Raw genomic sequence first — 16,412 nt, 5'->3', positions numbered from 1 at the left:
GGTGGACTTGGAGGTTTCTCTAGAGTTAATTAAGACTTTCTCAAGGGTCCCATTCGAAGCTTTGGCCAAGCCTACCATCAAGAGTGGGTTCCTCAAATGCTGCAAATTCTTTGAACAGACCCATGCCTCTTCAGAGGTCACTTGTCTCAGGCAGCAGCAACCATCAAATTTTATGTCAACATTCATCAACTAGCTAGGGTTGTAGAGAAAGAAGTCCTCAAAGACAATGAGTTAGTCTCTCATATCCATTCTGAGGTTTTAATACTGAAGGGACATCACTCCTTTGCTACACAACTCCAGACTCAACTACAACACAGAAAGGCCGAAAAGGAGAAGGAGTTAGCAGCAGTCAACCTGGCATTGGAATAGAATGCATAGGCATTATATTTCTCTACCAAAGGCTCTCTAATCGGAAGCATGAGATAAGTAGTGTCATCCAACTGTTCCTAACCCTTAGAAGTAGAGAACTCACTGTAAGGGAATAGTTAAAATATTGTAATGAATTTTGGTCCAAATTATGACAGAATGTACTTGATTTTTTATGAAGTGAAATGTTTTTATTTATCCAAATGTGTTCTGTTCTTCTGTTTATGTTTTTATATGATGATCCTACATTTCTTGTGTTTCCCAAAAAGTTGGATAATAAGGCTTCAAATATTTGCCATTGATTTTTTGGGATGCACATACCCATTTAGATTTCCCAGATGGTAGGCTCCCCCAGGTAAGGCTTTATGAATTTGGTATGGTCCTTCCCAATTAGGTGACCATTTGTCAAATTTATGACTCTTAATTCCTATTGGAAGTCTTGTCTTCTACACCTTCATCAAAACTGATGTGTTTGACTTTTTTATTATAGCTTTTGGCTACCTTTTTCTTTTGGAAAATGATATTATTTAATGCCAAGATTCTAGCTTCATCCACATTCTCTACCACTAAAAACATGCCTGATGATATTGCTCAATAGTTAACTGGTTCTGGCACTTTACCCTCAAGGACTTGATAATAATTTTCACTGACAATACTGCATCATGTCTATATGCCAAGGTGTAAGGAGTGATTCCTGTACTTGAAATTGGAGAAGTTCTATAAGCCCATAACATATCTAACAACAAGTTATGCTAATCCCTAGGATTGTCTTCCACAACTCTTTGTATTCTTTTTTTCAAAGATTTGTTAGATGATTCAGCTTGTGCATAATAATGGGTGAAATTAATAAGACTTATCCTAAATTCTGTTGTGAAAGATCTTACCATCTTTCTATCAAACACAGTCCCATTATCTACAGTTATGGTCTGCGGGATGCCAAACCTATGGATCAATTCTTTAATAAAACCAATAACTTCAATCTGACCCACAAACTTATAAGGTTTAGCTTGAACTCATTTAGTGAAATAATCTGTGGCCACTAAAATGAAACAATGTTGCTTCAAAGATGGTGGATATATTTTTCCTATCATATCTACTGTCCATCCTCTAAATGGACCAGGCTTCACAACTACATGAAAATCAGTTATTGGCACATGTCTTATCATGCCATGCTTCTGGCATGCCTGACATCTCTTTGCATACTCTATACAATCTTTAAGGATGGTTGGCCAATAATAGGAATGCCTTCAAAGCAGCCATCTCATCTTCACACCAGGTTTATGGGCACTACAAATGCCTTCATCCACCTTAGCCATGGCAATCAATGCATCTTTTGGCCCTAGACATTCTAATAGTAGTCCATCTGCTCCCATTTTGTAAAGAGCATTCCCATATACTATGAATTGCATTGATTGTAATTTAAGCCTTCTGCTGGCCTTCGAAAAATGACTAGTCAAATATTGGATGATTGGATGTCTCTAATCATGTTCTTCCAAATTATTCTAGTTAACTTCTACCATGATACCCCTTTTAGCCAACGGTGGTTTTAGCTTTTGATATGTTGCTTGACTTACGTCTATTTGAGTATTATCCCTTTTTCTGAAATTCGAAACCTTCTGAGCTATATCATTAGCTTTGTGATTCATGAATTTTGGGACATAAGTCATATTTGCTATCTGAAGCTGAGAAAGCAAATGTAATGTAGCAACATAATATGGTAACATGCTTGCACTCTGACATTTAAAAATTCCTTTTACTTGGTTGATTACCAATTGGGAATCTCCAAATACAGTAATTGCGTGAGCCAGTAATCCAATAAGTATCTCAAGTCCCATTACAAAAGTTTCATACCCAGCTTGGTTGTTGGAACAAGTAGCTTCATCAATTCTGAAACCATGTGTGGTTTCTACCCCCTGTGGTGACTTAATCACAACGCAAATTTCGACTAGACCATTGGCTTTTGATCCATCGACCCACATTTATCATGGCTCAACATTAATCATACCAAGATCCATTGTCTCTTGGCTTTCTGTTTGACATGGATGGTCTACCAAAAAATTAGCCAAAACCTGTCCTTTTACTGCCATTTGGGGAACGTATTCTAGATGAAACTCTGATAGAGCTAAAATTCATTTGCCAATTCTTCCTTTTTGCATAGGTCTAGATAACATATACTTAACCAAATATGTGGTTGCATTTACCAAGACAACAGTAGGCAAAAGATAATATCTTAATTTCATTGCTACAAAGTACAATGCTAAACACAACTTTTCTACAGCTGAGTATTTACATTCAAAAGAATTTAAAAACCTACTAAGATAATAGATTGCTTGTTCTCTGCCCTCTTCATTGTCTTGAGCTAGAAAAACTTCCAATGATTCTTCAGCTACAACAATGAATAGCTTCAAGGGTTTGTCTCTCCTTGGTGGCATCAACACTAGAGGCTTGGCCAAGTAGGCCTTGATTCCTTTGAAAGCAGCTTGATGCTCAGTTGTCCACACAAATTCTTCTTCATTTTTTAGCTTTAACAAAGAAGAAAATACTTTAGTTTTTCCAGCAATGCTAGAAATAAACCTTCGAAGGAAATTAATCTGACCAAGAAATTTTTGTAATTCTTTCTTACTTGATGGATGTTTGGCCTCAATAATGGCCTTGGCCTTGTTCTGATTAATCTGTATTCCGTTCTTATATACTGACACACCAAAAGCACATTTAAGAGGATTGAGTTTCAGCTTGAACTCTCTCATTCTTTCGAAGGCTGCTGTCAAGTGAACCAGATACTCGTCCATTGACTGAGATTTCACAACAATATCATCAATATAACATTCTAAATATCCTCCAATGAGATCATGGAATATAGTGTTCATCGCCCTCTGATATGTTGCTTCACCATTCTTCAATCCGAATGGCATCTTGACCCATTTGAAAATGCCAATGTTTCCAGGACACCTGAAAGCTGTCTTATGGACATCCTCATCTGCTATGCAGATCTGGTTGTAACTAGAATGCCCATCCATCATAAAAAAAATCCTATGTCCTGCTGAACTATCTACCAATAAATCAACTATAGGCATGAGGTACTCATCTTTTGGAGTTGCCAAATTTAGATTACTAAAATCAATGTGTACCCTCATCTTGCTATTCTTTTTTACCACATGCACAATATTAGACAACCGTTCTACATACTTGGCTGTTCTGATGAAACCTGCTTTAAGGAGCTTAACAATCTCCACTTTTACCTTTTGAACCACTTCAGGGCTCATTTGTCTTGGTTTGTGCTTATATGGCTTGAAATTAGGCTTCATTAGGAGACTATGTTCCACTAGTGACCTGTCTAACATAGACAACTCATTATAAGACCAAGCAAAACAATCCTTATATTGTTTCAAGACGACCAACAATTGGTTCTTGTCAATAGGATCCAACCAAGTACTGATGTAGGTAGGTTGTTATGCTGAACCTTCCCCTAGGTTGACTTCTTCCAAGGGATCTTGCACTTGAGCACTCACTAATGCTCCCCCTTTAACTTCTTCTACCTTCAAAACAACTTTTCCATCTTGTTATGCCTCTATCCTTTCTGGTTCAATCTCTCCATTCTCTTCTTCATAGACAAAATCTGTCCAGAGAGCCTCTTCTTCTTGTATTTCCTGGACTTTAGTTTCAATGTCTAATGCACAATATTTACCAAAAGCAAAAGGTCTGACCCCTTGCTACCCCTGACCATAGCCAATTATCATGGCTTCTTTCTCTTTTGCCTGCATTTTCTGGACTATTGCTTTTATATCCAATGTTGAAAGTTTGATCAAAACCAAAGGTCTGGCTTCTTGACCTTGATCCTTTTGCTTAAAACCAGCCATCATTGGCATCTTTGATGATGAATTCCTTATCAGCACTTTTCTGTACTAGATGCTTCAGGTGTGCTACTTCTTCATCAGCCGTCACTTCGGCTGTGACATTAGACTTCTTTAGTACACTCAATGGTACCACCCCTTCAGTGTACAGCTTACTTTTACAAAATCTGCACAGGGAAAAAAGGGATGTGGATCTGCATTGATCTCCTTTGTTTCCCTATTGCATAGTGTTATCATTATCTTTTGATGTAAAGAAGAAGGCACACATTTGTTTGCGTGGATCCAATTCCTGCCAAGCAAAGTATTGTATTTGGCATCGTTATTTATAACAAAACAAATGCTGTTATACAATCTCTAGTTTGCACACTTACGTTGATAGACAAAATGCTTTGAGCCATCTGCTTGTCCCCAGCAAAACCAGCAATGGTTGTACTTGTTGGGATCGACTTGAGATTTCTTTTCCCCAACCTCTTCAAAGAGGATCTTGGAAGCAGGTTCACTGCTACCCCAATGTCTACCAGTACCCTGCTCATTTCTACTCAATCGAAGTAAGCCTTAATGTATAAGGGTTTAACATGCTATGTCATGGATATTGTAGGATATTCGAAGGGATAAGAGAGGTTAATGCTCACTTCTTCACTCTTCTCATCAGTTTTCATGGGCCAATTGTTGAACTTTAGCCAATTGTTGGAAATAGGGGTTTTGTTCTTTTGATTCAAACATTTGTGTTTTGGGTCTAAAAAGGAGGTTATTGAAGTTGTTAATAATATTTGGACCTTTGGGTCAATATGGAGAAAAGGAGGAAAGCGTCATGTTTGGGTATATTTGGGTCATTAGTGTAATTAATGACATTTAATATGGGAATATGAAATTGAGTGGGAAATAATGAAATTGGCTCATTATGAGGTAGAATGGTAGAGTTGGATTCATTAATCACCCACCTTTGAAAATGTTGATAATTTATCTGTTGATGTAAATATTATCTGTTAGAAATAATTGCTTTGGGCTATTAGTGGAAGATAGTCTTGATTGTTGTAGACACTGCATGATGATTAGGTGAATTAAAACTAATCGGTTGGATATGTCATTGAATATGACGGTTTGAATAATACATTAAATTTATGTATTGATTGATTATGTATATGATATGTGTTTATATACATCGTGTTGTGTGGAAGGAGATAGGGGATGTACTCCACGGTTTAGGAGGAGATAGGGGATGAACTCCTAAACCGAATATTATTTAGGAGGAGATAGGGGATGGACTCCATTGATACAGCAAATATGTGTATCTATTGAAGTGTTGATACAACGAATATGTGTATCTATTGTGAAGTATGAAAGTGTTTAAATGTGTTATTGATACAGCAAATATGTGTATCTATTGTGAATTATGAAAGTATTGTTGATTTGAGCTGTGGTCTCATGGGAATTGTTTGGCTAGGTTCTGAGCCATATCTATGAATTGAAAATCGGTTTAGTAAAGGAAAGAGAAATGAAACATGGACATATTTGTCATGTAATTGAAATGAATTATGAATTGATTTATGTGAGTTAAACATTTATCAAATGCTAATATTTTAGTTATTGCTCATATTATGTTTAGCATATCTCTACTGGGTGTTGGCTCACCCTTTATGGGACATCATTTTCAGATTCAGGTATTATGCCGCCTCCGAGATCTTAGCTTGGATGGTTGTGGGAGTTGAGGACTCTTTTGTTTATTTTTGTTGTATTACATGTATATCAAGCCAATGGCTTATTTTGTGTAGAGTTAGTACTCTCTTTTTGTAACCAAGTGTTGACTTGGAAAGTTATAAGCCTATAGGGCATTTACTTTTGTTGTCAACATATAATACCTTTTGTAATGAATACTCTGATGAATGAAATTATGCTTTATTCTCTTATGTCTAAGCATGTCAAGATTGTATGGTTTATGGGTTTGTTTTGAGGGCGTTACAACTTGGTATCAGAGCGTATCGGGTTCGAATACTTTGGGTACGCGGGAAGTGGTTAGTACCAAAATGTGTTCGTCTCGCTTGATAGAGACTTAGATATAGTGTTATATTCTTATGTGATAACATGTTTATGTGACTATTTGGGTATGGGATTTAGTTTCTAGGATGTTGATTGGATCCTTGGGTTTCTGTAAGTCTTGTTGGAAAAGCATTTGATCAATGTTGTTTCTAACCGGAACTCTAGTAACGCCTCGGGACTATCATTATCCAGAAATGAAATTCATAGGTGCTTATGTGATTATGTGCTTACGTGGAATGAATTACAGTTGTCCAATGTTTTAGGACGCGAGTGTTATAGCTTCGGCACATTTGTGAATGTGCTAATGTCTTCATTACCTTTATTAGGATGTCAGGACGAGGACGAGGTGGTAGGCGTGGTAGGCAGGAGATGCCTATACCGGAGGAGGTTCCGGCACAGCAGGAGGGGGCTGGTCAGGCCAATGTGGCCAAGCCAGTAGGTTAGCAGACCATGGGTGCCTTAGCCCGTGAGATAGCAGGAGCTATGAGGGAATCCATAGGCATTCTCAGGGTTGATAATCCAGTTCAGGCCTGGGTTGTTGATGCAGGGCCTTCCTTTTTGAAAAGGGAGTTCTTCCGGTTTAATCCGGATGAGTTTGTTGGGGATCCTAAGGAGCCGCTTAAGGCTAATGAGTGGCCGGAGCAGATAACGAAGACGTTTGAGATGCTTGGCATCGAAGACGGGGCATTGAAGGTGACCTTGGCATCTTTCCAGCTTAAAAGGGATGCGGGTTAGTGATGGAATTTCATGAGAGGTTGTGTTGAACTTTAGCCAATTGTTGTCTGCCGGTACTCCTTTTGATCTTAGGACTATGCTTTGAACATTCTCATTTTTCTGTCTGGTCTTTTGACTGTGCCAAATAAGTACTTTCTCCATTCTCCTTTAGGCCCCTCTGATACTAGGTGTATCTTCGATGGATCTTCCTCTTCTAGGACCTGAAGATCACATGAATCATGTCTGGTTCATTTGTCTTTGGATTTTTGAGTAGCACTCAATTATTTGGAGCCACCAAAGGCGGTTTGATCATTCTTCCCTTGTTTCCAAAAGTCTTCCTTTGGGTAAGAATTACTTTAGGTTTGTTCTACATGACAGACCAACCTGGAACCCCAGGTACCCATGAACCCATTGCTCCAGTTGCTGAGCTTGCTGCCTCTATCTTCGAAGCTAACTTCGAAGTGGTCTTTGGAGACCAATCATTAGCCCTGATTCCCTGTCTTGAGCCAAATTCAGGCTTTCTTTCAGGGTAACTGCCTTCCATCCTGTAATAGTTGGGTGGTCTTATCTCATGCAGAGGTCTCTTTCCCTTTGATTGCATTTTGTTATCTGGTGGCCCAACCAAGGATAACTGCTGTCTAGGACCAATTGGATATGGCTTTCTGTTGTTGTGAGTATTAGCTGGCTTATGGCCTCTCTTTATATCTTTGTAGTACTGTTTCCCATCATTTGGAAGCCCTCTCAACCACTTATAACTTAGCTTGTATCTGGGATACATTCTCTGCATTACAACTGTTTCGAGGGATTCATCATCCAATGTTTCTTCGTTGGAGCCATCCCTTTGACCTGCAAAGCTTTTATCCACTAGCTGGTGAACTTCTTGTATCATTTTTGAAGGAAACCTGGCTAGCAACATGCATCTGCACATTAACTTCTTCTAATTCCTTCAATGAGAGATTCTAGAAATCTGGTATGCCAACATTAACTGTTGCCTATCTAATCTCAAGAAATGGGTTGGTGTCAATTCCCATGGCTTTTTCAGTCTTGGTTGGAAATTTCAATCTCCTTCTCCGAATTTGTTCTTGGATCCTGTCTCGAAAAATAATATAGTTTTTAGTAAAGTGGGACCAAGAATTATGCCATTTGCAGTACAATTTTCCTTTAAGTTCTTCAAAAGTTGGGATCTTAACTCCCTTGGGTAACTTTAAGAAATGTGCTGCAAACAAATGATCAAATATGTTATCTGGTTTGGTTATGTCAAAAGAATATTTCCTATGAAGGTCTTTCTTTTTAAACTATTGGTCAATTGTAGTGTCCTTCTGAATCAATGCTTCACATGTCATAGGTTCTTTTCCTATGATCTCTGCTGCATCAATTTAGAAGTTAAGGTCCTTATAATAAGTCTTATAGGATGCATTGTTTCGGTCTTGGTCTTCTTCAAGTAAGGTTTCATATCTAGTAACTTTATAGGTTAATTCTACTTAGTCTCGAAACTCAATTGAATCAAACTTCTTTCGAAGTTTAAATTCCAACCCATTTTGAACCAATCTTACAAATTCATGTTCAGGCAGTATGACTTTACATTTGTTTCATGCCCTCTTGAACCTAGCAATGAATTGAGCAGCCTTCTCATCAAGCCTTGGCTCAGTCTTGCCAAGTCTGCCATAGAAACCTCAAGTTTTGTTTGAAAAAATTGGGCATGAAACACTTTCTCCATTTATTGCCAAGTTTGGATAGAGCCAGGTGTAAGGTTTATATGCCATACAAAGGCTGCTCCAGTTAGAGAGTTTGGAAGAAGTCTTAGTTTTATGTAATCATTATTGGTGAATTCACCACACTGGCCTATAAACCTGGCAATGTATTCCACTGTTGACTGGTTTTTATTTTCATAAAAAGGGAAAAAAATTAGTATTATAAATCCCTTTGGGTATTCATGTGCCCTATCCACCAATTCTGGGTAAGGTTTTCTATACACAGAAGTCTGGACCCCCCGAGCCATGGATCTACGCATCTCTCTAACAATATCAACAATTTGGTCCATAGGAACTGTGTTTTTTGTTGGGGTCTGCCCTGCGAAAGGTGCTACAAGAGGAGAAACATGTGTAGTCTCTCTTCCAACCGTAGCAACCCCTTCCAACTCCCTGGGTGCAAATTCAAACACAAGATTAGTGAACACTCGTGTGCCAGGCATGGTTTCAAACATGGGATTTGAAAACATCCTCATGCCATTCCATTGTGTTGGCCTGACCCACTAATTTGTATGGTTTCGCTGGTAAGTAACAATACATTTTGATTTGTCAGTGGTCTTGAAGGAGCTTCATACCATGACTAAGGCACAGGTGATGAATTGTCATGATTTTGGTTACTAGTCTGACCATTAGTTTATCCATTATTTTGCATAAGTTGTTTATCTCGAGCTATGCTGAAAAGAATTCATGTTTTCTTCAGCTTGTCTTACAACAGTTGGTTGATGAGAGTTCATTCGATCCATAAAGGATGTCGCCCATCTTTCCATTGTAAACATTAGTTGATGTCCCATAGCATTTACCAAACCTCCCCATGGATTCATTGGTTGGGTAGAAGGGGCAATTTGATGGTTCAGTTTCATGGCCCTGTCCAGTATTTTGGACATGTGTTGTATATTCTGAAGTGCTGGTTTGTTCGACCATTTGTGAAGGATCTAATGGGATAGGTGCATCCATAGGACGTGCTATTACATTATCCTTTGGATTAAGTGCTTTCATCTCTCCTTCAACACATTCTTTCAGGCGTTCATTTACTCTTTGTCTTCTACGTCTAGCCATTTTATGTCCCACTGGACATGCCAAAAATATATGTTAGCTTTTTTGGCTTTCGAAGGTTTATTATGTAATTCTAAGCGTACCAGCAAGGATCAATAAGTTCTTACAGAGGGTTAAATTGTCAACCAATTATTAGACGATTGTGTTGAAGTACTTTCAGTCTCAATGAAGAAGACTTTTTACGGGTGGCTTTACTTAGGAGAAACTTATAAATAATAATAGGTACAAAGCGGTTCAGAAACTGAATTCATTAAGTAAATAAGAACTTACAATGAACTGACCCAGCCTCGGCGAGGTCCACAACGACAAACCACTTGAAACTATTCCTAAGAAATTAATTGTAGTACAAGAATTGAAGGTACAAGAATTAAAGAACTGAAAATGTAAAAACTGGAATGAAAATATGAAGTAAATAATTGGGTCTTGCTTCTGTTGGCATTCTCTTGTATTTATATTCTCTAATGATAACCGTTGAAGTGGGCTTCTAACCGTCGAAATGTCATTCCACGATCATTAGTCACGGCCCTTAAACAGTTTGCTCCCATTATGCCATTCTTACAGTTTGGCTTCCCTCCTGAATTTAAATTTGAATTGTGAATAACCGTTAGGCCACGTCATCTTGCGCCCTCTAACTGTTCCACTACTACGCGGATCCATTAAAACCAATATGAACTGCCATCTGCCCGTCATTGATTAGAGACATGTATTAACTCCCCAAATCACCCTTTACAAGCCACATGTTAAACTGCGATTGGCTTATACAAAATGTATAGCCAACAGTATTAGATCACATTTTTTTTTTGTAGTGATGTGGCACTTCTTTATTGAAATGCCACCAAAACCTTTTATGTTTGTGGCTTTGTGACATTTTTCTAAAACATGCCACAAAATATTCTTTTTGTGACATTTTTTTAAAAACATGCCACTAATATAGTGCCACTAAAGTATATTTTGTTGTAGTAACATTTTGCCTAGGCTTTGAAGTCTAGCATTAGTAAATGTAAGTTGAGCCAAAATACCTAATCATATGACTAGTGTATTGGAGTTACAAAAAAATGAATCATATTAGGCATTTTAACTAATAAATATTATATATTTAGTAAGTTGGAAATGCTCTTATAATAGAAACGATTTGTCAAAACAATGAGATACATAGACAATTCTCCACATTTATATTAATCAACTAATTCATAAGAAAAAAGGACCGTCAGCAGCTTATATTGATTAGAAGTTGAACTAATTAAGAAGATGGAATCTTTGCCTATGGAATAGATATTGGTGAATATATATATCAACAATGATTCATTCCACTAAAAATATCACCACTAATAGCACTAATGCATTAAAAAAGTAAAAAAAAAAAAAAAAAAAAAAAAAAAAACACAATTTCAAGACCAAAACATCACATTATTAATGGCGGGACCCACTGCCACCTAATTAGTGGGAGCACTAATTAGTGCTCCCAAGCATTTTTCTATATATATATATATACACACACTTGAACTTAATGCCATTTCTGGGCCATTATATGGTATTTTTTTTCTTTTTAAATTGCAATTTTCTTGTTTTAGGTATTGACTAATTGCTTCTTTTCACATCATCTACTAAAAGAAAATTGTATATGTTGGTAACATTCCATGATAGCTACTCCAACATACATCACAAAAAAACATAAATAAATAGATAACCGAAGCAAACACTAAATAAGCTATGATACACATTCTAGGATTTATTTATTTATTTATTTTAAATGCTATAAAGTTAAACAAAAAAAATGGGGGGTTTTAGTTTAGGATTTTTGATATTAGGATTTTATAAGATAAATGATATACAACATTTTTATAGTAGTAGGGTCTCAACATTTTCACAGAGACAAATTTCTCTAATAATATTATTGACTTTAACTAATAAAAAAAAAAAAAAAAAAAACATAGTGAACCTCTCCTATACCCAAAGTTAGAGAGAAATGTTTCACTAATTTTTTTTTTTTTTGTAAAAAAAAAATTAACAAAATTTATAATATTGGGCAAATTATACGCTGGATTTTTGTAATTTGTTTCTTGTGTCAATTTGGCGCATGTGTAGTTTCAGTTGTATCAACTTTTTTTCTTAAATTTTTCGCATTTTATCAATTTAGTCCAATTAATAAGATATAAATTGGGCAAATTATATGCTGGATTTTTGTAATTTGTTTCTTGTGTCAATTTGACCCATGTGTAGTTTCAATTGTACAACTTTTTTCCTTAAACTTTTCATATTGTATCAACTTAGTCTAATTAATAAGATTCATTAAAAAATTAGATAAAAATCAATAGCATAATACATTAAAAAAAGAATGAATTATTTTTAAATTGGGAGTTACTAATGGCCCCACATTTCTATTTTAAACCCCCAATTCTCCATAATTTTTATTACAATTCTACCGTCTCACAAAATTTCATTACACCCTTATCCCTACTCATCCAAACCCTAACTGTAATACCTCCCCACCATAGCCACCACCCATCACCACCATCTCTAGCTACCACCCCTATCTCCTTCCCCACCTATCTCGGCTACTCCTCTTTTCCTAGAAATCACAAGATAGACTAAGGAGAGAAAGAAAGAATTATATTTGTTAAGAGATAAGAGATGACGCGCATATTCTATTTTACGATTCTTTATTTGTTGAATTCACATGTCATTTTTCTAGTCCCACCACTAATCTCTCTCTCTCTCCAACTAAAGTCCAAGGGAGAGAAAAGAAAGAAAGCAAAGAAAAGAACAGTTCCAAAAACAACTTTTATATGAGATCAACCTAAAGTGGGAAATCTGTCATAGCTACATAAAAGCCATAATATAAACCATATGAGAGACTTGGGAAAGTAGAAGTACTCATAACATGAGTACAAGGAGCTCCATGTAAACAAAACATGATGGATTTTTGCTTTCAAGCTCCAACCTTCATTGAATGGCTTAAACCATCATCACCCATATCTTCACCTTCTTCCACTGTAACCCAATGTCTCCCTCTGTTAAGCAAACTCGCCGGTACAAATCCATTCAAAGAGGAAGATGAAGGGTTGCAAAAGGAGAATTTTGGAGTTAAAGAAGACAAGTTTGGGAAAGTTCCGGTGGCCTTGCACATAGGATTGCCTAATAGAGGAGACCCTGATGATGCCGAGATTAAGTCCTTCAAGTTTAAGGAAGAAGATCACGCGTTGAAAAGGTTTTGTGCCCAAACTTTCAACATGGAGAGTAGGTTTTGGATCCCAACACCGACACAGATCCTCATAGGGCCGATGCAGTTTGCTTGTTTCGTATGCAGCAAGACCTTTAATAGGTACAACAACATGCAGGTTAGTGAATTTGTTTGATTAAATTGAGATGTTTTTGCATGATCAGAAATTATTTTACTTGGTTTTAATTGTAACAAGATTAATTAAGACGAGACCGCGGTCTGTTACTTCTTAAAGCTTACTCCTCTTTTGGAATTATTAGTTAAAACAAAAGGTTGATGCACATAGCTCTCTCTTAGCAAGATTGAGAGAACTACTAAAGTTGCTTGATTTTTTTTTTTTTCTAATTTTAATTTCATCTTCTTCCTTTGTCTGATTCATCAACTAGCCTACTAAGAAAGTACCACCCCACCCCCCCCCCCCCCCAAAAAAAATAAATAAATAATAAATAATAATAATAATAATAATAATAATAATAATAAATCTACTAAGAGAGATGATATCAAGGAAAGTTGTGAGGAATATCTATTCTTTGAAGGACATAAAACATGTACACATGAAAAAGAATAATTTTCTTTTCTTCTTTTTTTTTTTATAGTTAATTGCCGATATAAAACATTTAGCATAACACAAAATAACGGTGCTTATTGCCAAAAATAAAAAAAAATAAATAAATAAGGGAAAAATTATGAGCATGTACAAATGCCATGGGCGCCTTCAGACTAATCATTAAAAGGATAGTTTTTTAGGGATTCAAACCACACCACATTGGCTTTTTCACAATGTCATTATTGGTCCATTCTGTGGTGATTTATTTTATTTTATAATTTATAGGGTTTGTATAATTTTTGTAGATATATAAAACAATCATTCCTTGCAAGAAAGTTTTGGTTTTGGAAATTATTCAGAACTCAAATGGGCAGGCTGACCCCAAAATTGTAGTGGAAGACTTTACTTGTTGATTATATAGTAAGCCATAGTGGAAGACTTGCTTATTGCTTGTTTCTTACAATTACATTTTTTTTTTAGAGGGATAGTTTTAATTTTAAACCTAGTTATTTGTTCACTTAAATGATTCAGCATAATAACGCACATTGGATAAGGAAAAAATAAAGAATTGAAATTATGGTAAATCGTACATTGGTTTATGGTTGGATTGCAGATTGCTACAACATACCATACTCTTTGTTTTTGTTTTTGTTTTTGTTTTTTTTTTTTGAGATCGGCATCTTGGATGGACTTGTAACTGAAAGGTTTTCGAGGTCTCTTTCATTAATTTGTGCAGAACATAGAGGAGAATAGTATGAAAATGTGCATTATATATTGTATGAGTGATGTCTTCCTCTAGTAGATAAACCTCAACATTTCTATTGGAAAACACATATAAGAAGATATAAATATGAGGCAAATAGACATATTGAGGGAACATTTTGACGTCCTGTAACAATTAGCATAATTCATTTTCCCAAACCTACAATTGCTCAGTTCATTATTCACAAATACAATTTTGCTCATGCATTGGTTATTTATTTTTATTTTTTTAAGTGATTGTGAATATTATTTCCAAAACAACAAAATATTGTGATTTAGATTACTGCCACGGAACAAAGTTTATCACTCTCTTTCTAAAGGAAAATGCTAATAACATTGATAAATGTATAAAAATATATTAAAAAATATTTTCAGATGTATTCAAATTGTCATTTTGTGTCTCTTAATGATAGCCTATTAAACTGTCATTAACATAAGCACATTAAAATTTATTATTGATTAAAGTGACTCTAGTTATAGGGCATGAATAATTCTGTGCCTAAGGGTCACTCTTGGCATCCAATATTAAAGGTTAAAGATTGTCAGAAGCAAACAATCATATCCCTTAGACAACACAAAACACAAGTATATATTCACATTTTCTAGGGTTGCAGATGCATATGTGGGGGCATGGATCTGAATACAGGAAAGGACCAGAGTCACTAAGAGGAACACAACCAGCAGCAATGCTGAGGCTTCCTTGCTACTGCTGTGCTCAAGGCTGCAAGAACAACATCAATCATCCGCGAGCGAAGCCATTGAAGGATTTCAGGACACTCCAAACCCATTACAAAAGAAAGCATGGGGCAAAGCCATTTGTGTGTAGGAAATGTGCGAAGACATTTGCTGTCAAAGGAGATTGGAGGACACATGAAAAGAATTGTGGGAAGCTATGGTATTGCACTTGTGGTTCCGATTTCAAACACAAAAGGTCCCTCAAAGATCACATGAGATCGTTCGGTAAAGGTCACTCTCCACACCCTTCTCTTGAAGGGTTTGAAGATGACAACAAGAAGGAATGCATCACTGGCTCCGAAGATGAAAATGCTCACTAGGAATGTTCACGCGGTATCTTGGATTCTAGTTATGAACGTCTTACCCATTTCAAATCCTGCTTTTGTGGGAATCTCGTGCACCGAATCACTTTTTTTTTTTTTTTTTTTGGGTAAATGTTAGTAGACTTGTCTAAGCTTGTGCTCAGTAACAAAAAATTCTCGAGAAATGTTATTGGAGGAAGCATACAGGGAGCGGTTTGCTACGGAGCACTTGCTGATTGATTAGCAATAATAACTTATTATGAACAATACTATGCAATTGAAGTGGTTTGGTAATAATTACCTTGAAGTTGTGAAGCAAATGAATTTTCTTCTTTCTTAGCAATATGTACAAAGAAGCTATCATATGTTTAAGCTTTTGTAACTCTCTAATAGAGAAAATTTGTCAGCTTCAGAGCTAATTGGTAATCTTAATGATATATTGATTGTTTCTTCGTAGACAGTAATTACCTTCTCTCTCTCTCTCACACACACACAAGATTGGTAAATTCCATTAATTCGTCTCATAGTATCTCTTGTGGAAGTTGCACTCTGGATTATTCCAAAAGCCTTGGTCAAATTACTTGTAACTAACACACAAAAATATTGCAGTAAATACAGAATAGAGTACTACATTAATTTCGATGGACTGTGGGCCCATCTAAATGTACATTTTTTTTTTTGGAAAAAATTATGATTTATTTTGGGAAGATAGTAAAAAGTGACTTTTTGACTTTTAACCAAGTATTTGGCTTTTTTAGACAAATGGTTTGGAAAGTTGATAAAAAGTTGCTTTTGACTTTTTTGATTAATATTTGTTTATGATGTCAAATCACAATAAAATGACCAAACTACCCCCATTTATTTAAAATATTTACAATTTTATCCATGTAACACATTTTAACCCACGAGAAATAGAATTGTAATTTCACCGTTGGCTAAAAACTAACTTCTCAAATAAAAAAAATGATAAAAAAAATTAACTTTTAACTTTTGTTACGAACTTAAAAAAGTGATTAAAAATCGTGTTGCCAAAACACCCCTATGTGTTAGTGTGCGACATGGTTAAGAAAAGTTAGC

At 35.9% G+C, this 16,412-nt stretch overlaps 1 protein-coding gene across 1 annotated transcript; it reads left to right on the top strand.

The window, feature by feature from the left end:
* Positions 1 to 12,423: 12,423 nt before the first annotated feature.
* On the top strand, positions 12,424 to 15,795 carry LOC114284356 (zinc finger protein WIP3). Its single transcript, XM_028227266.2, has 2 exons — positions 12,424 to 13,107; positions 14,913 to 15,795. Exons 1-2 carry the CDS (start codon positions 12,682 to 12,684, stop codon positions 15,351 to 15,353), a joined length of 867 nt encoding a protein of 288 aa, XP_028083067.1. The 5' UTR covers positions 12,424 to 12,681; the 3' UTR covers positions 15,354 to 15,795.
* The last annotated feature ends 617 nt before the right edge of the window (positions 15,796 to 16,412 follow it).

The sequence above is a fragment of the Camellia sinensis genome, chromosome 14, assembly GCF_055761805.1.
Source record: "Camellia sinensis isolate YWXY chromosome 14, ASM5576180v1, whole genome shotgun sequence".
Taxonomy (NCBI): domain Eukaryota; kingdom Viridiplantae; phylum Streptophyta; class Magnoliopsida; order Ericales; family Theaceae; genus Camellia; species Camellia sinensis.
This window is presented reverse-complemented; position numbering and strand designations above follow the sequence as displayed.

Bases quoted from the DNA above. Each gene is read 5' to 3' on its own strand.
- LOC114284356 (XM_028227266.2), top strand. From the start codon at position 12,682: ATGATGGATTTTTGCTTTCAAGCTCCAACCTTCATTGAATGGCTTAAA. The intron at 13,108-14,912 runs GTTAGTGAATTT...CTAGGGTTGCAG, and splicing joins ATAGGTACAACAACATGCAG to ATGCATATGTGGGGGCATGG.